Genomic DNA, 23306 nt, shown 5'->3' on the forward strand with positions numbered 1-23306 from the left:
TTCTATATAAAAAAACCTAAACTTAATCTCGCAAAAAATAATTTATAAATACTTAATGGCACACGTTTTTTTTATAATTTATATTTATATAAATTGTTTTTTAATTTTCAATAAAAAATAACCATAAACAACCTACATCCACAATAATTATTTCTTACCTTTTCATAACTATATTATATTAATATACTTCATATTTTTTATAAACTATATACACTTGTATTGTTTTTAAATTTTTTAATATGAGATAAGTTATATATGCATGAATTATTCTTTAATTCTTCAATATGAAATAATTATACTACATTATATATATATATATATATATATATATATATATATATATATATCTTACATATATTTTTAAAATTTTTTATGTGAGATAGTATACATATACTTTTCATTTTTTTTTAATCTGATGTATTGCTTATGAATTGTTTCTTCAATGTAGAATATTAAATTTTATTTTTCCTGGTTGACCACGTTCAACCTGAATGATCTTAGACATGTTACGTAACAAACAGATTAAATAACTTTACATCTATAGATTTGCTCCAAGATATCATCATTTAATAAGGAGGATATTTTGTGATAAATTGCAGGGAATGCTAGCTAGCTAGCTAGCTAGCTAGCTAGAAGCTGATTTTGATTTGCCATCTGCTGATAGGCGAAGCTAGCTAGCTAGCTACCCAGCTGTTTGTCATAAGTTCCTTTGCAGATGCTCTTCTTAATAACGAGTTTTGCTAGCCCTATCTGCTGACAGATTTGGCTAGCTAACCTCACAGTCTATGCATAAAGAATAAGAGGCCAGGCCACCTTCTGAGCCCCCACGAAAGTAACCCTAGCTAGCTCCTTTTGCATTCTTGAATGATCACCGATATTCTCTGCTCTCTCTCTCTCTCTCTCTCTGTCGATGAACATGTGGGATCTTGATTTGATCTCTCATCTTGATTTGATCTTTCATCCCTAACCCGTTTTGTTTATGTTGATCAGTTCTGTAACATAGCCGCAATTTTGCTGACAGAATTGCGAACAGCGTATGCTCCAACGCTAGCCAGTAACCACCAGCAATTTCTACGTGCTAAGCCATCTGAAAGTTTATATTCCAACGACACTTTTTCCTGTGAGAGTTTACAGTGAAATGAAGAGATCGGAACAGGTAAATTATGTAAAAGAACAACCAATAGTAAACCTGGGAGAGTGCATTACCACAGTATATTCATTTACTTTTTTTGCTGAGAGATCATTCAAATCTCTCTCTCACACACACATACCACTTCAGTTTAACAATATCATTATTTCAAGATTGTGTTTTCATACAAGGTGAAAGAATTGAAAAGAATAAAGTGTTAAAGATGTTAGATAAAAATAATGGATAATTATGAATGATAATAAAGAGAGAATTATTTTTTAAATTGAATATAATGAAAACAAATTAAATAACATATATCTGTGGTCTAAACTCGAAGAATAAAATATTGTAAAATTAAAAAGGAGGGAGGGAGTGTCATCAAATCCAAAAAATGCCCTCTTCAAATTTCTTTAACCCCTCACCCTTAAAGTTAAATTTTAACCTCCTTGAAAATTTTCCTTTCCCCCAAACTTGTATTAGTCGTAAGTAAAAAAATAAAAACAATTCAAAAATAAATCTTCATTTCTTTTACCTTTCTATCAAACATGTCCTGATGGTAACTAAAGAAGCATACATGTTTTTTAATGCTACTGGTACTTTAATATGCTTTATAATTAATCGATTAGTTATAAGCGATGCTATTATATTCATTTAAATACATATTTATTATTAATAAAAATTTAATTTTCTTTAATATTATATTAATTAATCTAATATTTGATTTATAAATCTAGAGTAAAAATAAAGTTCATGGGATAAAAATATTTTGTAAAGAAAATTATAAAGTTGTAATAATTTTGAGATTTCTATTACATCAAAACATTATTCATAAAATATTTTTGGTCAATGATTTATTAAATATTAAATATTTATTAGAGCTGTGGAGACTTATATATATATATATATATATATATATATATATATATATATATATATATATATATTATGTTCTTTCTTTTATTAAAGAAAGTTGTTCTCATAAGCTGAGGTATAAGGAATATCAGAACTAATATGTAGGTGTGTGTCATAAGAAATGTACACTGAACTGACCTGCATGAGAATTTTATATGAAGAGATCACCTATGTCTATGAAAATGCTCACGTGATAGTTATGTAAGTGATCCTTACACTTGAGATCACTAAGTTATCTTATATAGAGAATATTATGGTTTGATCTTATTACATGTTATCTTAATCGAGGTAATGAAGGGGCATAAATTGAGTATATCATGAACTATATGGATATACTAAAGTGATCAAGAGAGGATTCATCACCCTAGGTGAATTAGGAAAAATATTTTATTTGTTCTTAAATAGTATTAATTGAGAAATTATTAGCTAAGGTGGAATGAGATTTGAAAAGAGTTTCAAATCTTATTAAAATGATCAATGACTATTATTTAAAAAATAAACATGATTTGACATGATAGACATACTCCATACTTTAATGTTAAATCATAGCATTATTGATAAAAAGATATTACTTGCACTGAGAAACTAGTCACTAAAAAGTTAAATCAAATTACTAATGACTTTTCTAATATTTGGAGGATCATGGCACGTTGCTAAATGATGCACTTGATCTTCAAATATAAATTAATAAATTGTTAAATTGATAATAAATTAAATTATTTAAGTTTATTTAATTATAATTATAATTTATATTTGGGCTAATATATTAATAACCCAATGGGTCACACACATTAAGAACCATTAGTCAAAAATTAATCTGGGATGATTTAATTATGTATAACTTGATTAAAATATATTTTAGAAATTAAGGACTAGAATATAATTAATATAGAGATTATATTTCTAAACCTAGAAAAATCAAGTAAGGACTTAATTGAGTTAATTTCTAAAATTATCCTGAATTAATATATGGATATTATTCAGGGGGAAATTGATATTTTGTTAATCTATAGGGTTTTTCAGATTTTCTTATAAATAGTAAGTTATGCCTCTTATTTTTAGGAGGTTGTTTATTAGACAAAAAAACTACGTAAGTCACATAATAGAGAGCTAGTACTCTAAGCATAGCAATTTCTCTTTCCTAAATAGAGATTTAGAAGATTGCTCACTGGTGATTTGTGTGGATTACCATTGAAAGCTGGATAATTGGATGGTTTGTGGTTTGCAACAATCCAACATTTAAAAAATTATTCAAGCCGAAGAAGACCATATCTTCAGGTAATAAATCTCTAAACAACTCTAAATCTGTCTTATGGGATCCTGAGGACTCTTGAATAATTTTGTTTTATTTTTTTTGGTTGCGTGTATGACATTCAGGAACCTAACAATTACAAATAAAAAGTCTAAACTTGGCAAAAACTAATTCCATGAGGTTGAGTTATAGCTCATTGTCAAAAGCATGCATGTTGTAACTGCCAACAAACACAAATCAATAAATGTTCGATGTTATCTAGTTAATTTTTTTGCAAAAGCTTTTACCGAACCAAGGAGAGAACCATATCAATCTTAGTCTACATGATATTTGTGGTGGGGAAACTGAACCTGAAGGATTGTTTACGCGCTTATATGTTCATAAACGATGGAGAGTAGTTCAAACCATTAAGAGATTGAGCTTAATTTATTTGAACTTTTAGTTGAGGTTTGTTAATTAGATTTATTTTTTAGGCTTGATTTAATTATTGTTGGGTATTTTATTTAATGGAATATAAACCCAATTACTTCTTTCAGTTAAGGTTTTAATATTTATATCCTACTTTTTTAAATGTTATATAATTGTTGATGAATTGAATAAAAATTGCAAAGTTGCAGAATTTTCCGTCCTCTATTTTTTATCTTCTTCAACTCTTTCTTCTTTTTCTTTGGCTTTTTCTTCTTAGTTTATTACTTCATCTTTAAATTTTGTTTGTTCTACATCAACTTTGGTATCAGAGCCTATGCTTTTAATTGCTTTTACAATTAATCGATCTATTAGGACTTGTGTTTAATAATAATCAACTGTTAATCTAAACTTGAAAAAAAAATCCTCTTATCTTTCTATATACAACACAACTCCTAGAAGAAAAAAACCACTCGCGTGATGACTCGCCATCGTATACTGCCACATCAATGCACACACCAACCAACAATGACATGCCAGCACCACATCAGTCAGCAGCGACACATCATCTACACTCCATCACATTCCGCTATGCTAGCACTATATCAAAACATATTTCCATGGCAATGACACATCAGTAACAATGACATGTTAACACTTCTTCATTTAGTCTTTACCATATTAGCAACATCAACTCTTAGTCCCCAGGGGGCGTAGCGTGGTAGCAAAGGGCTTGAGATCTTTACAGCAGGTCTCGAGTTTGAGTCAGGGCGTGCACCTCTTGTAAGAGCCTGGGACAGTCGGGGTTTTACTCACTCGCCTGGGCCCACAAAGTGCGCTTTCCAGGGGGTGGGGTTTCCTCGAATCCAAAAAAAAAACATCAACATTTAGCATCTTCCTATCAAGCAATCTAGTTAGTAAATCACTTTATCTTTTGATACGTTGAATTTTACTCTTTTGGTATTACACTTGCTATTTAACTTATCATTAATAGTATTCTTTTGTGCCTAAAAAAATTCCTATCTTGCATTCATATATGTTATTTTTTGCTTATCAACCTCTTTCTTCATTTATATTGAGCATCTAATCATCTTTGGTAACCGGAAAACTTGCCGAAAATAGTGGAAAATTATGACTATTATTTCATTCGTTTATACTTAGAAGGTCATTCCATACTTATAATTTTCTGGGCATTTTATGTTCTTGATTAATCTCAACATTAAAAAAAAATTAGCTTTATTTTTGTATTGTGATTTCACTTGTAAGAATCGTAAGTGATCTCAATTCTATTTTTAAGTTAGTGCTACATGCATTTGTGTCATAATCATCTAGTATCCAAGCTTAAGTCTACACTTACCGTGGACTCGACTCTTAGTGATACTCTTAGAGCCATTTGAAGGGAATTGCAAACCTAAATGACCAACATTTTAAAAGAATAGAAATTCTCAAATAAGGTACCTAAGGACTAATAAATATCATGGGAATAACCATTGTGGGCAAGTTCACCCTAAGAGCCACAAATATGGTTATCATATAGGTTACTCTAAACACGATAACCTTAATGAGCGAATCATGAGCCCTAACAAAATAGAAGCCTTTATTTTTTACGGTCATCATGACCCTTGGATCTTTGATATGTGGATTTATGACATGAATCAATTTTTTGAGTGGCATAACTTATCTGATAATAAGAAAGTTATATTTGCTAAAATGATGCTAATTGGTGAAGCTAAACTTTATTAGAGTGATGTTGATAATTGTTTAGAGATGAGAAGTAAATCTCTCATAACTAATTGGATCAAAATGAAATAAAAACTACTATATAAAATACATATCCTAGTCTTGTAGGAATAAACTCTTAGACCAATAGAACAATCTAAGGCAAGGGAACAAGTTAGTCAATGAGTATATAATACAATTTAATAATCACATGATGAGATGTGCTATAAGTGAAAATAAAGTCATGATTTTGCGTAGATTTTATAAAAATTTGAATGATGATTTTAGAAAAGAGGTCAGGCTCATAGGTGGTTTTAATCTTGACCAATTCTATAATGTAGTGCAAGATTATAAGTTGCTTATAAAGATTCGATGGAAAAAACATCAAGACCCTCTTAGAATCCCTTTTAGGTCTCAATTTAGAAATAATAATTCTTAATTAAGTGCTCCACTTCATAGGTTTAATCCTAGTAGTGCCTAAATTTATAAAGATATAGGAAAACTAGTCATTAATGAAATGTCTAGGATGAGTTCAAAGGTTCAGTGTGCTAAATGTCAAGGTTTTAGTCATATCTTTGTTTAAATGTACCTCTAAACCCTTATTCATCTAAGCATATAAAGATATAAGTCAAAAGAAGGACTATTGTTTTTAAGTGTACGAACCTAATCCTAAGGATTTTAGTGACCTAGATGAAAAAGATGTGCAAGAAAAGGAACTTAATACTATAAGTCCACATGACTCTGAAAAAGAAGGTTAATAAAGAATATAATAAGTCTACTTTAGTGGTAGAGGAAGAAGTTTTAAGAAAATCTTTAGTGGAATTTCTCGAAGATATAAATATAGTATTAGAAGAGTCTTATGATGTTATTTCTCTTAAACCACTACCAGAAATTAATTTGAAACCAACAGACTTACCGATAGAATTTTTACGGTGATATTTATAGACGAATGCAAATCCATTGGTAATTCTGTCGGTATATACCGACAGAATTATCGAGGGGCTATTTAGAATTTTGGAAAAAAAAAGCAGGTGGATGATGTGGAAGTTTTTGGGGGCGATTTTACCAACGGACTTACTGAGAGATTCAAACGGGAATCTCCATACAGTGACGTGACCTCTTCACCATCAGAATTCCCAATGGAATATTTTCATCGGTGATTCCATTGGTAAAAGAATAAAGTGTTAAAGATGTTTGATAAAAATAATGGATAAAGAATAAAGTGTTTAACAATATCATTATTTCAAGATTTTGTTTTCATATAAGGTGAAAAAATTGAAAAGAATAAAGTTTTAAAGATGTTTGATAAAAATAATGGATAATTATGAATGATAATAAAGAAAAAATCATTTTTAAATTGAATATAATGAAAAAAAAATTAAATAACATATATATGCGGTCTAAACTCGATGAATAAAATATTGTTAAATTAAAAAGGAGGGAGGGAGTGTCATCAAATCCAAAAACTTCCCTCTACAAATTTCTTTAACCCCTCATCATTAAAGTTAAATTTTAATCTTTTTGAAAACTTTGTTTTTCTCCGCAGTCAAACTACCAATAATTTTTCTAATATTTAAATTATTATAACATGATATTAAATGATGCATTTGATTTTAAAATATTAATTAATTAATTAATAATAAATTAAATTATTTAATTTATTTAATTATAATTATAATTTATATTTGAGCCAATATATTAGAAAACAAATGGGTCACACACATTAAGAATCATTAGTCAGAAATTAATCTAGGATGATTTAATTAAGTGCGACTTCATTTAAATATATTTTAGAAATTAAGGATTAGAATATAATTAATACAAATATTATATTTATAGACCTAAAAAAATCAAGTAAGGACTTGATTAAGTTAATTTCTAAAATTATCCTGAATTAATATATGGTATTATTCAAAGGGAAAATTGATATTTTGCTAATCTACAGGGTTTTTTAGATTTCCCTATAAATAGTACGTTATATCTCTTATTTTTTTGGGATTGTCTGTTAGACAGAAAAACTATGTAAGTGACATAATAGAGGGTTAGTACTCTAAGCATAGCAATTCCACTTTTCTAAATAGAGATTTAAAAGATTTTTCATTGGTGGTTTGTGTGGATTACCGTTGGAGGGCGAATAATTGGATGGTTTGTGGTTTGTAACAACCCAGCCTTTAAAGAATTATTCAAAGCCGAAGAAGATCAGATATTCATGTAATAAATCCCTAAACAACTCTAGATCTATTTAACAGGATCCTGAGGACTTTCGAATAATTTTGTTCTATTTTTCTGTTGCATGTATGATATTCAGGAACCTAACAGTTATAAATGAAAAAGGCTGAGTTATAGCTTATCATCACACACATGCATCTTGTAACTGCTAACAAACACATATCAATAAATGTTCGATGTTATCTAGTAAATTTTTCTGCAAAAGCTTTTACCGAACCAAGGAGAGAATCATATTAATTTTAGTTTATGTGACATTTATGGTGGGGACACTGAACCCAAAGTATTGTTTACGCGATTATATGTTCATAGACAATGGAGGCTAACCCGAACCATTGAGAGGTTGAGCTTTAACTTATGTTTTGGTTTAATTTATTTGAACTTTTAGTTGAGGTTTATTAATTAGATTTTATTTGTTGGGCTTGATTTAATTATTATTGAATATTTTATTTAGTACAATATAAGCCCAATTGCTTTTTCTAGTTAGGATTTAGTATTTATATCCTACTTTTCTAAATGTTAGATAGTTGTTGATGAATTGAATAAAAATTTCAAAGTTGCAAAATTTTCCAACCTTTATGTTTTCTCTTCTTCAACTCTTTCTTCTTTTTCTTTGGCTTCTTCTTTCTTCTTTCTTTGGCCTTTTTCTTCTTAGTTTATTACTTCATCTTCAATTTTTTTTTTCCTGCATCAACGTTGGTATCAGAGCCCACGCTTTTAGTTGTTCTTACAATTAATGGATCTATTAGGACTTGTGATGAATCATAATCAACTGTTGATCTAAACTTGAAAAAAAATTCTTTAATCTTTCTGTTTACAGCCTATATCTGAGAAGAAAACAACCACCCGCGTGATGACACGCCATCACATATTGCCACATCAGTGCACACGCCAGTCAATAGTGACATACCAATGCCACATCAATCAACAACAACACGTCAACTACACTCCATCATATTCTGCTATGCCAGCGCCACATCATAACATATTTCCATGGCAATGACATGTCAGCAACAATGACATGTTAACACCACTTCATCTAGTCTTTTCCACGTCAGCAACATCAACTTTTAGCATCTTCCTACCAAGCAATCTAGTTAGTAAATCACTTTACCTTTTGATACGTTGGATTTTATTGTTTTGGTATTACATTTGATATTCAACTTATCATTAATAGTATTATTTTGTGCCTAAAAAAATCATATCTTGCATTTATATATGTTCTTTTTTTCTTATCAAGCTCTTTCTTCGTTTATATTGAGCATCTAATCATCTTCATAATTGCAAAGCTTGTTGAAAATAGTGGAAAATTATGACTATTATTTGATTAATTATTTACACTTAGAAGATCTAGCATTGTATACTTGTAATTTTCTGGACATTTTTTATTCTTGATTAATTTTCAGATTATAAAAATAAAATTAGCTTTATTTTTATTTTATGATTTCACTTATAAGAATTGAAAGTGATCTCAATTTCATTTTTAAGTTAGTGTTACATGCATTTGTGTCATGATCATCCAGTATCCAAGTTTAAGTCTACATTTACCGTGAACCTGACCCTCAGTGATACTCTTAGAGCCATTTGAGAGGAACTATAAACCTAGATGACCAACATTTTAAAAGAATTGAAATTCTCAAATAGGGCACCCAAAGACCAATAAACATAACAAAAATAGCCATTGTAGGCAAGTTCACCCTGAGAGCCACCAATATGATTATCATTTAGGTTACTATAAACATGATGACCTTGATGACTAAAGTAAGTCATGAGCCTTGAAAAAATTAAAGCCCCTATTTTTTACAGTCATCATGACCATTAGATCTTTGATTTGTGAATTCGTGATATGGATCAAGTCTTTAAGTGACACAACTTGTCTGATAATAAAAGAGTTGGATTTGCTAAAATGATGCATATTGGTGAAGCCAAACTTTATTAGAGTGATGTTAAGGATTGTTTAGAGATGAAAAGTAAATCTCTCATAATTGATTGGACCAAAATGAAAAAAAAAAACTATAGTATAAGTACTTACCCCAATCTTATAGGAATAAACTCTTAGACAAATAGAACAATCTAAGGCAAAAGAACAATTTAATAATTACATGATGAGATGTGCTATAACTGAAAATAAAGACATGATTTTGCATAGACTTCATAAAGGTTTGAATGATGATTTTAGAAAAAAGGTTAGATTATAAATTGCTTATAAAGAGTTAATGGACAAAACATCAAGACCCTCTTATGACCCCTTTGAGGTCTTAATTTAGAAATAATAATTCTTTATTTAGTACTCCACCTCTTAGGTTTAATCCTAGAGCCCCCAAATTTATAAAGATAATGGAAAACGAGTCATTAATGAAATGTCTAGGATGAGTTTAAAGGTTCAGTGTGCTAAATGTCAAGATTTCAGTCATATCTTTATTAAAATGTACTTCTAAAATCTTAGTCATTGAAGAACATAAAGATATAAGTCAAAAGAAAGACTATTGTATTTAAGTGTATAAACCCAATCCTAAGGATTTTAGTGACCTAGATGAAGGAGATGTGCAAGAAGAGGAACTTAATACTATAAGTCTAAATGAGTCTGAAAATGAGGTTAATAAAAAATATAATAAGTCTACTTTAGTGGTAGAGGAAGAAGTTTTAATAAAATCTTTAGTGGAATTTCTTGAAAATATAAATATAGTTTTTAGATGAATCTCATGATATTATTCCTCTTAAACTACTTGATTCTATATCAACCATGTATGACGTTCAGCGCGTCAAAGGTTTAGAGCAACATGCTCCTAACCACCTCATGCTTGACGTCCAACACGTCATAGGTCTAAAGCAACATGCTGTGAGTTCTTTGATCCCTTACCCCTGACACGTAATGAGAAAGATGAAGATAATTCAAATTACTAGGTTATGTCTAAACTATATCTACTAAGGCTTCCAATAGTGTTCGTTCCACTCCACACCCTCAGTCGTATAATTTTCATAGTTACGAACTTAGAAAGCATGTAGATCTTCTTTCTATGTCTCTTTACTCTGAAATGGTTAATTCATCTATAAGTCTTTTGCATGTAGAGTTCATAATTTGCATGTTGAAATCATAAAACATATTCAAACAAGTAAAGAACAATACAAAATTTGAGCTGATTTATATAAATATCATGATGTATTTAATGTTGAAGATTATTTTATGATACAAACTAGACTTGAATGGTGTCCTTTAAAAACCAATCATAAATTGTAAGTGAGGAGTGTTAGACCATTCAAAATGTTGCAAATTATTGAATCACATAATTATATTATTAAACTACCACTAAACTTTAAAATTACCTTTACTTTTGACATGAAGGACCTCGTTATATATAAAACACAATAATATGTCTAAGATGACTCTTTTGAAACCTTCGCCCCATTACCCTTATCTTTGACACAAAATGAACATATTAATGTTATTTTGGATGCGCAAGTTGTTTTTACCAGGGATTGTGAACTTCAACAAATCTCAATATATAAGTTAAAAAAACCAGATTCAAATTATACTTGAATTATTAGAGAGACATCACAACAACTTCATGATCTTTAGGAACATTATTGGAGCCACCTTGAACTACACTTGGCGGAGTCGAGTTTCTCCAACCCCTAAAGAGTTGGTGGGGACATTGGACTTGAGTGATTGCTTATGCATTTGTATAATCATAGATGATGGAGGGTAGTCAAAATCATTAAAATATTAAGCTTTAACTTATGTTGTGGTTTAATTTACTTAAAATTTTTAGTTGAGATTTATTAGATTTACTATAAACTCAATTGCTTGTTTTATTTTGAGTTTTTGTATTTATATCCCACTAATAAATTGAATAAAAATTATTTGTTTTAGATAAGGCTCATTTTTCATTTTCTTTGGCTTCTTTCTTCTATTTTTAACATCATCTTCTTAGCTTATTATTACTTTATCTTCTAATCTTTTTTGCCCCGTACCGATTTGTCAACCATGTATAGTGAAAAATATTCAATTTGTCAACCTTGTATAGTAATACAAAATCAGCATTGGCCACGGGTTTACAAGATTTTCCACTCTTGTATTTGCGCAACGCGGAGAAAAGGAATACGGCCAGCAACATTTCCACACCTGATTAAACATGTCGTGCTTTAAAAAATTGACCAAACGGGTCATTTACAAAGAAACAAAAACAGTATCAAACCCTACTCGGAATATTACCATCATTATTTCTTACGTGGATCGACCCAAGGAAATTCAATAAACTACCAACAACGAATTAGTCAAGGTATTTGAACAAAACCAAGCCAACAACCCTACCAGCAGGAGGTCCCTTTACTGCCACCCTACACCCCAACATATCAATCCCTATTTGTTGAAATTTCACCAGACTTGCAATGACAACTTAATATATAGACTTGGATAAACAGCAGCAACATGAACATCCATAAAACATGTCAGCATACACTTTGGACAAAAGTATTGATGATATTCTGCCATGACTTGCATCCATACATCAGTCATACGGGTACTAGCAAGAAGAAAATTACAAACTTGGATAGATAACTAATTAATAGATAGCGAAGTTCTCTCTAAAAATCTTTCCCGGCCACTACACAAAGGACCAGTTAATGAACATGAAAGCCAGACAGTGGTTGGAATTATCATCATTAAGAACTTTCCATGCAATGGCCTGCTCGTAGGAGACCGGCCTCCCCATGCTGGATACACATATTCCGGCCGGCAGATAAGCATATCCCTGAAATTTATAATAGCACATAGAACACTTTAGAACAGTCTCCAGGTGATACCTCAGCGCATCCCTCAAGGGCTAATATGCTTTAAGAGATGCCAGTGCAATAGGTAGAGATGGAACAAGAAATTTATCATAGTTCCAGGAATAGAGAAATTTCACCTGTTGCATTATTTTAGAGAACTCAGAGCAGAGAATCTTCCGACCTGCTTCATCAAGAATCTTGTCAAGCATGATATCTTGAAGGGCCACAAGAGTAGTTTCAAGCATATCAAGTCCAGCCTGGTTTGCAAAAGTGAAAACTGGAGATGCCTGCAATTATTTTTTATCCAATCAAGTTAATTTTCCTTTGCCAAAACCTAAAGAGCTCCCTCTAGTTGAACAATGGACAGAATAAGAGTGTTTACGTTTGTTTTCAAGGAGCAGCACATAATTGCATCTGAATGGTGCCACAGTCGCTTCAGCAAAGCATCCCCAGCTTGGGAGTCAACCCGAAATAGTTCTTCTCCAGTATGAATCCTTCAATATTGTACAGGATTACAACAAATATACAACTTCCCGCATTTTGAAAGAGCAAAAACAAAGAAGTTACAATAACCAGGAAATTTGGGGAAAACAGATGAAAGAAACTAACTTCAGACTATGCAACAGCTACAATCACCCTGTGCTATCTTGCACAGAGTTCTACCACATTCCAGGCACTAGTTGCTTTAACCATTTTTAATCAAATCGCATGGTTAAATTATTTTGTTTTCTGCAACTCAATCATTCCATTGAAGGACAAATCAACTTCAGAAGCAATACATCATATTTCATCAATCATTCATAATTTGAAAATTCCAGTGACTAAAAGTTCTTATTCTCTTCTCGCGTACATTCAATGAAAAGGATGAACAAAAACTGAGCAAATTTAGTTCTTGATTTTCAATTTTGCTATTTTGAACCCGAAGAAAATGACCGTTTAAATGAATAAAGATAGGATACCTGTAGCTTCGGTATATCCATCGAGCTAAAGTTAAAGCCTCAGGAGAGACAGGAAGGGACTTCGGCCCCATATTGGAGCTGAGCCGGGAAGGGGAAATTGCCATTGCAACCCTCTGAACAGACGCCACAACACCACGCACATATTGGCGAGCCATAGCAGCCACATTGTCTCGGAAGTGGTCCTCAAACGTAAATTGGAAAGCGATTGTCAGTACTGACCTAAGGTTATAACTGTTGGTGTCAGCTTCACTAGCTGGACGGGCACCACCAGGTCCTACTTCAAGTGTAGAGGCTAAATCTAAAGTTCGAGTAGCAGCAGGTGCATCCTGAGATACAAGAAAACCAAAACAAATAAGAGAAATGGTGCAAAAGTGTTAGAGAGGCATGATTATGATAGTTAAAAGGTAGAGGTCACCCAACAGTTTTAGGATCTAATGGTATGACACGAAATCCAGATGGCAACAATGGTGCATCATCAGCAAAGGATTCATCAATAGGCGCAAAGATGAGCTGAGCACAAGCACCAAGAGCATTTTCATCAACTCCGCTGCATAGCTGCCAAGTAAGATTTTAAAAATGTTAATCCATTATTCATGAGAAACATTCGCAGTAAAAATATAAAATAAAAAAACTCAGATTCAGTTTCCACTGAAAAACAACAGGTAAACCAACCTGCAACAAGTACATATCCTGTGCCAGGGCTACATCTTCTGGGGAGAATGCATGGCCCTCCAGCCGAACTACCTCCAAGAACTACCAGTGAAGGAAATGCAAAATTATCACATGGTACATCAAATATCGAGACATTCCAATAGAGAAACTGAAGAGAAGTATATACACTCAAAATGCTTACCTCCTCATGCTCCACGGTATGTGCAAGAGGTAAAATGACCTGGCTACTAGGGAAGCCACCAGGTCTTGCACATGGAACTGCATAAGGACTTGCTTTAAGACATGCAGCAGAGTACACATCAACCCCATAGTCAGCCCACTCCGAACGATGTTCTCTCAGAAAACGAACAAGCAAAGCAGGAGGAACATTCTACAAAGAAGTGCACAGTTATTATTATTACAGTAAAGTAACAGGTGACATTTTATTATTGATAAGCAAAAAAGATAAGTGCAAGGGGCAGTAGAGTTTCTGGTACAGTATTGGCACAGATTAGAAACAAAAACACCCCAGAAATATATGATTAGAGATTACCTGCAGCAACATTGATGCCTTCGCACACAGGACTCCTCCAAATGTAGGTGACATAGATACGTTGTATTGAGATCCTAGAAATTTAGTTGGCGAAGAATTTATGACGATGGTCACATCATCCCCACCATCACCATCCAGAAGTGACCACCCACTATCTGTGAATCCATTTACAGCATCATTGAAACCCCTGAAACCCAAACAAGTCAAGTAGCAATGCTCATGCAAGCACAAAGATTACAAATTATTGCAGGTTCTTATGCTCTAAACAAATCAAGACCAAGCAAAGCATCAGCTATGACAGAAATTTTAATCCTTGGCTTAAATCTGCTGACTTAGCGGGATCATTCTCCAATTATCTTAGATGGTTGGAAATTCAACAGATTGGTGCTTCCCCAGTAATCAAATGTTACACTGGGACATCCTTACCTGCAGAGCCTCTGACTAAATGTCCTTAAAACAGCAGGCTGACGACCACCTCCATACTGAATTTCCCCACTAGTCTCTTGTGCAATTTGTCTTATGTACCGCAAGGCCTGAACAATCAAATTACAAAACAATCATGAAACATATTTTGATTGAATCAGAAAAAAGGTACCCGTCACAATGATGTTATTACCGCCATGGTCATTTTCTGAGCAAGAATTTTGGATGACTCATAAAGCGGCCTCAGAACTTCAGGAACACTCCAAACCTAAGATAACAGATTTTAATTGATGCATAAAGTCTTTAAATCAAACATCAATTAGGGGAAAACTTGAAAAGTTGAATTAGATCTTATTCTTACATCTAAGTCAACATGATCAACAATGTGAATGATGGAGCCACCACCCTCACATGGTCGAATTAGATAGCCACTAGGAAGCATATCAGCTCTTACAAAGCTTGAAGAAGGAGGTCCTGTTGGGCCACCAGTAGAAGAAGTCAACGACCTCTCACATATCTGCACAAAATTTTGAGACGAGTGAATGCTGCTGATCTTAAACACCTTTTATTAGGAGAGGAAATAAAGAAACAAAAACACTAATGACTCACCACAAGACTCCCGTCTTCCAAGGTTGTAGTGTATCTTAGTGTCCAAAAGTCACGTGCTGCGGCCAGTGTTGTAGGTGCATAAGTCTGATGAAAATAATAAATAGATTAATACAGCAACATAGCAAAAACAGTTATTTCAAAGGCCAGCCAGAAAAATGAATATTTCATAATGTACATGTACAAACCTGCATGTATATCAGCTCAATTGTCCCTCCACTTCCTGTAGGAATCACACTCATTATGTCTAGGCATCGGCAGTCTCGAAACCAAGAAGGACGATCTTTGAGGATTTCAGCAACCTGAACAGACACAAATTCATCACATGCTATAAAAGAGAAAGGACATAAAAAACCTGAATAATTTAAACTGTTTAAATAGATATGCACCTTAATGGGCTCCAGGCTCACAAGGCCACAAGCTCGCGCTGCTACCCCACTGCAGTTGCGGGAAACAGCAACGATTCCAATAGAATCTGGACCAGGCTACATTGTCATAGGAAGTCAGATTTTACCACAGAACATGTAAAGAATAAAAACAATAACACACAGAACATAAGAAAAACAAAAACTTCAATGGGTGTTACCTTCATCCCAATCATCTGGACCCAGTCGACAGCAGTTCCAGTAGCTTTGGAAAGGAACTCTGCCAGGGTCTCCTCAGCTATTGTGAGAAGACTAACAAAAGTAAAAGTTCAAAACACAGTTAAGCCTGTGAGATACATTGCGTCTCTAGATCACATTGATTCAAAGCGAATGTAATTACTTACCCAGCTGGGTTGTTAGCATCCCTTTGGGGTTGCTGAGGTGTTGGGTTTTGCTGTTGTTGGTGCTGACCGCTCATGACCACAGACTCACAGCTATTGTCTGTGGCCGTTGCTGAAGCCTGTGTAGAATCCACCAAAATAAAGGCTTATTGAGCATGTACATGGAAAAAATCACATTTTTTTCACAAAAGCAATGCCAGTGAATACATACAAAATGGACAAAACCTAACCCATGATCAATGAAAAGAAGAAAACTACTAAAGTAGGCAACTTAATTGCCAATATTAACAGTTTCAAATGTTTGATTAAATTATGAAGCACTTATTGGCAGAAAACTATCATCAAGTTAGAGAGATATCAGTGATTTGCTGATGAATAAAATAAGATTTAAGACACAGTGACATGGTGATTTCCCAAGGAAGAGAGATTTACCAGTGTAACCCTACAAGACCCAAGTCCTGAAGTAAAGAACTAACAGAAAAATTGCAGAGTATCTTACGGTCTGAATTTGTTGGCGCATGTATCCATTTTCATAAACCAAATGGGAGACTTGCTTCTGCAAACGGTCATTCTCTTCCATTAACAGCTTGTTCATGGCAGTCAGCTTTCTATTCACTGTCTGGAGACGAGAAGATTCCTTTCTCTGTTTTTCACGACATCTACAAAATAGAACAATGAAAAACCCAAAACATCAACTTACACAGCAAACTTCTTCAAAGAGGTCACCAAAAGAATGCGGAAACTTGCAGAAAAAATCCATTTCACAAACACATTAACATAACAAAAATGAGACCAATCTCACAATAATGGTCATGCCAAAAAAGAACGGACATAGGATGGTTTATAAGGCCAAGTCGCGGGAGCTCTTTCAAACTTCATGTCAAACATTCAAAACACAAAAGCGAGCATCCAAGCTTTTCAAAATAATAATCTTCAGAAAGTCCCTGAGCTTTCACGATTACATTGTCATGACAATCCTAGAAAAAGGACACTATATCTTTATCACGAAGCTGCTGCTTTAAAACACACATTTTACTTGCATAATAGCAAAACTAGAACGGACTTCAAGTTTGTCCCATTGTCCCTTGTTTTTAGCCAAACCCCCTGGCTTATTATGCAGCTGAAAAAAAGATATCTGAACCACTATTCCGCAGAAGAAGAAAAAAAAGGAAAAAAACGCTCCCCTTTAATCAAATATTTGTTTCTTAATCTCTCCAGGGCAAAGGAAACAAAAATAAGGAGACAAACGCTAAAGCGCAATGAAAACCCGGAGAAGAAACAAAGGGCGTAGCCCAAAACATATTGTTTGGATGTAATCATCATCCATTCAATTTGAAAGCCACATTGAAAGCCTGGAAAATAGCTGACAATCCATTCAATTTGAGGGATATTGAAATTACAGAGAGCAAAAATGAAAAACCTTTCCAAAGATGGATCAATAAACAAATAACAGCTACATTACTCAAGGAATGTTACTTGTAATCACGAATCTCCTCGAAAGCCAAGATAAAAAAACAAGAAGCTATTAACTAAAAAGGAAAAACAAACAAAAGTTACAATTTTTTTAATCAATTTAGAAGAAAAGGCATGAGCTTTAAAACTTGATCACTCCAAACAGATAAAAAGAAGATATATAAACCAACAATTATGCTCAACCAAAGAAGAAGAAAGAGGATGATATTAACTAAAGAAAAACTGATCTTTTCTTCTCAAGACCTTACTTTCCTGCTTCAAAGGTTAGAAGACAAGGGAAGAACAAATCCAAACCAAGCCCACAGTTTCTAGAAAACGCCCCCACAACCATCTTAGTTATTTTTAAACAATGAACGTAAAGCTAGCACACGAAACCAAGAGCAATTGAATCAAAAACCCATTTGCCCTTCCAATTCTCTCCTAAAAATCCATGGAAACCACCATTAAATTTCACCACAAAAGACAACCTTATATGACTAGTAAACAACAATCGAACAAAACAAAAAATTTCCAATTTAAAAAGCCAAGAAAAGGAGTACGAAACCAATAATCCCATTCATCATTTTGTGACTAAAATCTAAAACACACACAGTAACATGAAAGTAAATAAATAAAAATAGCAGAAAAAAAATACACACTCAATTTGGATCCAAACGAAACAGACCACAGATCTCCATTTGATCCAAACAAACATGTACACTCTGATTTTAGGTTACGTAGCTTTGTTTCGTAATTTATTAATGTACCTGCGATTTTGAAACCAGACTTTGATCTGTTTAGGCTCAATGTTGCAGAGAATAGGACACTCTCTAATGAGTTGTTGTCTTCTCAAGGAACTAGGCTTTGGACATTCTGTATACACCCTCTCCAAAGCCTCAACTTGCTCAGGTGTATACCGCACATACTTACTTGAATCCATCTGCTTGTCCTTACTGTGCATAGAAAGCGCCATGTAAAGCAATGAAAACACCTAAAGAAAGAACTAAAACTAAAAGAAAACAACAAAGACCACCCAGATACTGTTTTCAAGTGCTTAACCAAAAGTTCAAAGATGACCCAGATTGTGTTTTTTGAGGTTTTAAGATTAGCAAAGTAAGTTGATGGGATATGCTTCTTTCTTAGATGAAAAAAGGAGTCTTTTGTTTTGGTTCTCGAGTATCTTCTTCTATGCTAGTGATGGGAGTAGCAGTAGTAGTGCTAGTGTTGGTTTCCACAGGCAGGCTCTCTCCTCCAAGAGAGCCTCCTCTCTCCTTCATCAGATACTCAAGAAAGTATCGTGGGTGTTCTGTTTGATTTCTCACTCTTAAGTCGCGGTATGTCCCTCTTTCTCACTCAAGAAACCATAGTAGAGGCAAGCAGTAGCAGTTGTTTCACTCAAGATAAGGGGAAGGGACGGGGAGCTGTTGTGGTCTTTTAACTTGGACGCCAATCTCGAGATTCTTCACTCTGGCTCTTGCCCTTGATAATAAACAAAAATCAAAACAAGGAAACCCACAGAAAGGGAAGAGCTTGGGACTGAATTGAATTGGAGAGAGTAAACTTTTGTGCGTTTATATGATAGAGAAAGCACATAGAGAGACAAGCACAAGAAACAGGCAAATGGTAAAAGAGACAGTGGCAGGACAAGCTGGATATATTACTGATTACACTACTACTACCCTACGGATACGGAGTACTATCATAGTATATTATATTATAGTTTAGTTTAGTTAGCAAGGAAAGGGAAGGAAAATGGAGGTGGTAGAGAATAAATGAGAGGCAGGCAGATCGGATTAGGGGAGGGCGTGATATCTTTTATCTGACACACACATACTGTTTGCAGAGGTCGTTTTTTCTTTTTTGATTCTATTTCTAAAAGTAAAATGGGCTTAGGCTATTTTTCTATTGATTTTCTCTTCTCTCCTTAAAGTTAAACCATGGCATTTTTCCTTTTTTAAAAAAAAAGTTACCCACCACTCCATACTCAATACCGTGCAGGCTGTTAGCTGGCTGCTTCCCTCAGCAGCAGTGCATTTTATGGATTATGATGCATGCGTGTATGGGTTTCTGTGTACTTCTCTATCCATGTATGTATGTGCTTCATGATGATGGCATGGAATATGGATGGATGACAAAACTGCGTTGATGGAGGCATGAATAGAGAGAGAGAGAGAGAGAGAGAGAGAGACCATGGAGCTGGACTTTAGAATTGTAGGCTTGCAAGCTGGGTGGGTTTTTTACCCAGATTCACTACTTAAGCTTCAAGATTTGGACTCTCCAGCTCCTGGATTGAGGGGAATAGGTCCATTAGCTAGCCCCTTTAACCCTTGCTTATTTGGGATGGTAATGGGCCTCTAAGAAAGTCGGCTTTGATGAGGTGTGAATTTAATGAGATGATTCTGGGTCCTACGAGGATTGTTGATGCTTAGGAGTGGGCTGCACTTTGTTGAGCCTGCACAATCTTACAAAGCTAAGGAAGTATATGCTAATGGTACCTTCCAATGCCTAAGCTATAAGGTGTATTTTTTATTATTAAGTATCAGATAATGTTATTGTTGTTATATTCCTTGATGTTGGGTTTTTGGAGGACCATTATCCAAATGTTAGGCAAGAGTTCCCTTGGATGTATTCTATGTATCTTGGATGAGAGATCAACTTTGTTGTTTTCTTGCTAGGGGATGTTTATGATTGAGATCATCTTTCTTTCTTATTTCTTAACAACAAGGTGAGAGAAAGTTTTTTGTGGATACATAACCATGACAGGCTTCTTTGCTTTGAATTGCTCATCACATTGCTTTATAATAAGTTGAGAGTTGTTATACACCCAAAAAGTATGTGTTAAGGGCTTCAATTAGTTTCAACCTAACCATAATAGTTTTATATTCCATCATATTATTTAAAGAGGTGTCATGTTTAGGATGATATGACTTTTTTCAAGGTTAGGATCTTTCACTTTGTTACCTACCAAAAATCCTACAAACTTTCTTTTTTATGACAAAAAAAAAAACTTTACAGGGTTGAGTTTCATCCTATATTAGTGAAGAACATAGAAGACCTCCTAAAAGTCTTCAATGTGCTTCTTAAATATCTTACTTTTGACCAATATATTATTTATATAAGCCTACATATTTTTTCCCCAACTAATCTTTAAAAAAGTTTATTGACCATTCTCTAGTACGCAACCTTTGCGTTCTTTCATCCGAAAGGCATTACTTTATAATAATAGGTCCCTTGATCAGTGATGAAGAATCTCTTCTCTTTATCATTAAGATGCATGAGGATTTAATAATAGCTCGATTTCATGTCTAATGAGTTTAGAAAAGTGTATCTGGCTATTTTAATAACTGATCAATTTGATAAAGAAGAAAGTTGTCCTTAAGAAAGGCTTTATTAAGACTAATAAAAAAAATATGTATATCCATCATTTCTCATTTGTCTTTTTTAATATGACAAAGTTAGCCACCTGTTTAGGGTACTTTACTTTATTGATGGCCTTCTTTCAATAATTTTATCCACCACTTTTAACTATAGTCTTCTATCTTTTTCTTCTAAAATTTCTTTACTTTTATCTTATTAGTGAAAGGGTCAGATCAACATTCAATTTATAAGATACTACTTTTAGACTTATATTGGGCATATATAAGAGCTCAAAAATAAACCTGTCATTTTGGATCTTAAAAAGCTTAGTCAAGGCTTACTTTTGCTTCAAGTTTAAGGATGACCTTATCATGTGACTAATTTTTCATTAGACTCATAAAGATGTCCTTGATGGGCTTAGTCCACACTTTTAGCTTTTTTTTAGGAAACCTGTTTTTTCTATGAATATGATATTTTTTTTCTCTTTTAGGAGATGGATTGGTTCCTCTTGTCGTGGTTACCCCTTATTCCATAGAAAATCTTAAAGTTAAGAATCGAGTGTTAATGGTAGATTTAAGCTCATGGAAAAGAGGTCAATTGATAATAATGTTATATCAAGTATAATCATAATGAATGTTTGTTAAAAGGCATAACATCTCATGATGGTTTTGAATAGTGATTAGAATGTCTAAGATGTCTTTAGATGGTATTCCTTACCTTTTGATACTAATTAAAGAGTCTTTATATGACCAATCTAGAGGGATCAATACCCATATATTCCATCACTCTTTTAAAAATGATATTTACCGCACTTTTATCATTTACTAGAACCTTTTATACTTTATAATTGGAAAGAATTATAGTGATCACCAAGATATCTCATGTGGAAATGATAGTCCTTCCTCATCTTCAAATATAAAATAAATGGGTTCATGCCAAGGATTTGAAATATGAGAAGTACTAAGCTTTTACTTCTTGTATGCCCTTATATTTTTGTCTAAATCCTCTTCTACTATGATGCTACCAATAATTATATTGACTTCTAGTTAAGGTTATTGAAAGGCATTGGTTTTCATATATTTTTTTCGAGTTGTTCCTCTTTTCTAATAAATTATTTGAGATAGTCCCTGGCAATTAACCTTTTTATTATATTTTTTTAATGTAAATTACTCATCTATATCATTCTCATTGTCCTAATGAAAGAAACAGTATTGCTTGGGGTTTTGTATACAAGCATCACCTTATATACGAGGGGAATATTACACAAATTCCTTCCCTTTAATTTTAGTGAACCCTTTGGTCCTGATGGTGTTCAAAGATGTGATCCAGAACCTTGAGAGGGTAGAATGATCATGAATAAATACTTTAAAATATTTCTTTATTCTTGAGGTATTGATGGGAGAATGATTTTCTTTGAAATCTCCTCATTATGTTTCTGTTTCTAAAAGAAAAAATGACTTTATCTCGCTACATTCATCATTTTTACATAAATATAGTTTTCCAAAACTTACTTTACTATTGTAGAGTGTGGTAAAGAGGACATGAAGTTACCTATATAAATATAAGATCATGTACTTCATTTATAAAGGCCTCTGTTATGTTTAGTTTAATAAGGTTTTTTATATAAAGCATTTTTTCATTAAACCTCTTCAAGCATATCCTTGTGCTCTTATCTTCTCGTTGTACAACAATAAAGTTCTTAATGCAACTTTTTTTTACTAGAATGTTCTTATTAAATCGAGTGAACAACTTCATGTAAAGATTATTGAAAGCCAAAATTAAACTGGACTCTAAGTTGTAATACTAGGCCTGAACATGCCTGTAAATGTTGAAATGGTTGACTTTGATTGGTGAATGATTATTTGTGTTGATGAAGATGAATTTGTTTAGATTGTTAGTTTATCCAAATTATATAACGAATTAGTCAAGTTTATCTTATAGAATATAGGGTGATTATTATATAATTACCTAGTTTGTTTGGATAAATTATATAAAAAGTTCATATAAGCTTTATACAAGAAAAAATACAAGTTATCCCAAGATAACTGTTATAGAAATGTTTTTGTGAAACACGTTAGCAGTTTGTCAAGAACGTAATGGACTAAAAAGCTTGAAAATAATTTTAT

At 33.0% G+C, this 23306-nt stretch overlaps 1 protein-coding gene across 1 annotated transcript; it reads right to left on the bottom strand.

Moving 5' to 3' along the window:
- Positions 1 to 12103: 12103 nt before the first annotated feature.
- Positions 12104 to 19622, bottom strand: LOC133703720 (homeobox-leucine zipper protein ATHB-14-like). The gene is made up of 18 exons (XM_062128334.1): positions 18591 to 19622; positions 16871 to 17030; positions 16375 to 16490; positions 16192 to 16282; positions 15995 to 16090; positions 15794 to 15907; positions 15609 to 15692; positions 15361 to 15516; positions 15193 to 15267; positions 15003 to 15109; positions 14577 to 14763; positions 14226 to 14414; positions 14045 to 14125; positions 13793 to 13927; positions 13373 to 13698; positions 12796 to 12907; positions 12551 to 12700; positions 12104 to 12394 (listed from the first exon to the last, which is right to left on the bottom strand). Exons 1-18 carry the CDS (start codon positions 18794 to 18796, stop codon positions 12248 to 12250), a joined length of 2532 nt encoding a protein of 843 aa, XP_061984318.1. The 5' UTR covers positions 18797 to 19622; the 3' UTR covers positions 12104 to 12247.
- Positions 19623 to 23306: the final 3684 nt, after the last annotated feature.

The sequence above is a fragment of the Populus nigra genome, chromosome 9 (assembly GCF_951802175.1).
Source record: "Populus nigra chromosome 9, ddPopNigr1.1, whole genome shotgun sequence".
NCBI lineage: Eukaryota > Viridiplantae > Streptophyta > Magnoliopsida > Malpighiales > Salicaceae > Populus > Populus nigra.

What these genes read in the sequence shown, in the direction of transcription:
- LOC133703720 (XM_062128334.1), bottom strand. Translation starts at nt 18,796, where the DNA reads ATGGCGCTTTCTATGCACAGTAAGGACAAGCAGATGGATTCAAGTAAG. An exon ending in TGAGCCTGGAGCCCATTAAG is followed by an intron (nt 15,908 to 15,994) that starts GTGCATATCTAT and finishes GTGTCTGTTCAG; the next exon opens with GTTGCTGAAATCCTCAAAGA. An exon ending in AGGCATCAATGTTGCTGCAG is followed by an intron (nt 14,415 to 14,576) that starts GTAATCTCTAAT and finishes ACTTCTTTGTAG; the next exon opens with AATGTTCCTCCTGCTTTGCT.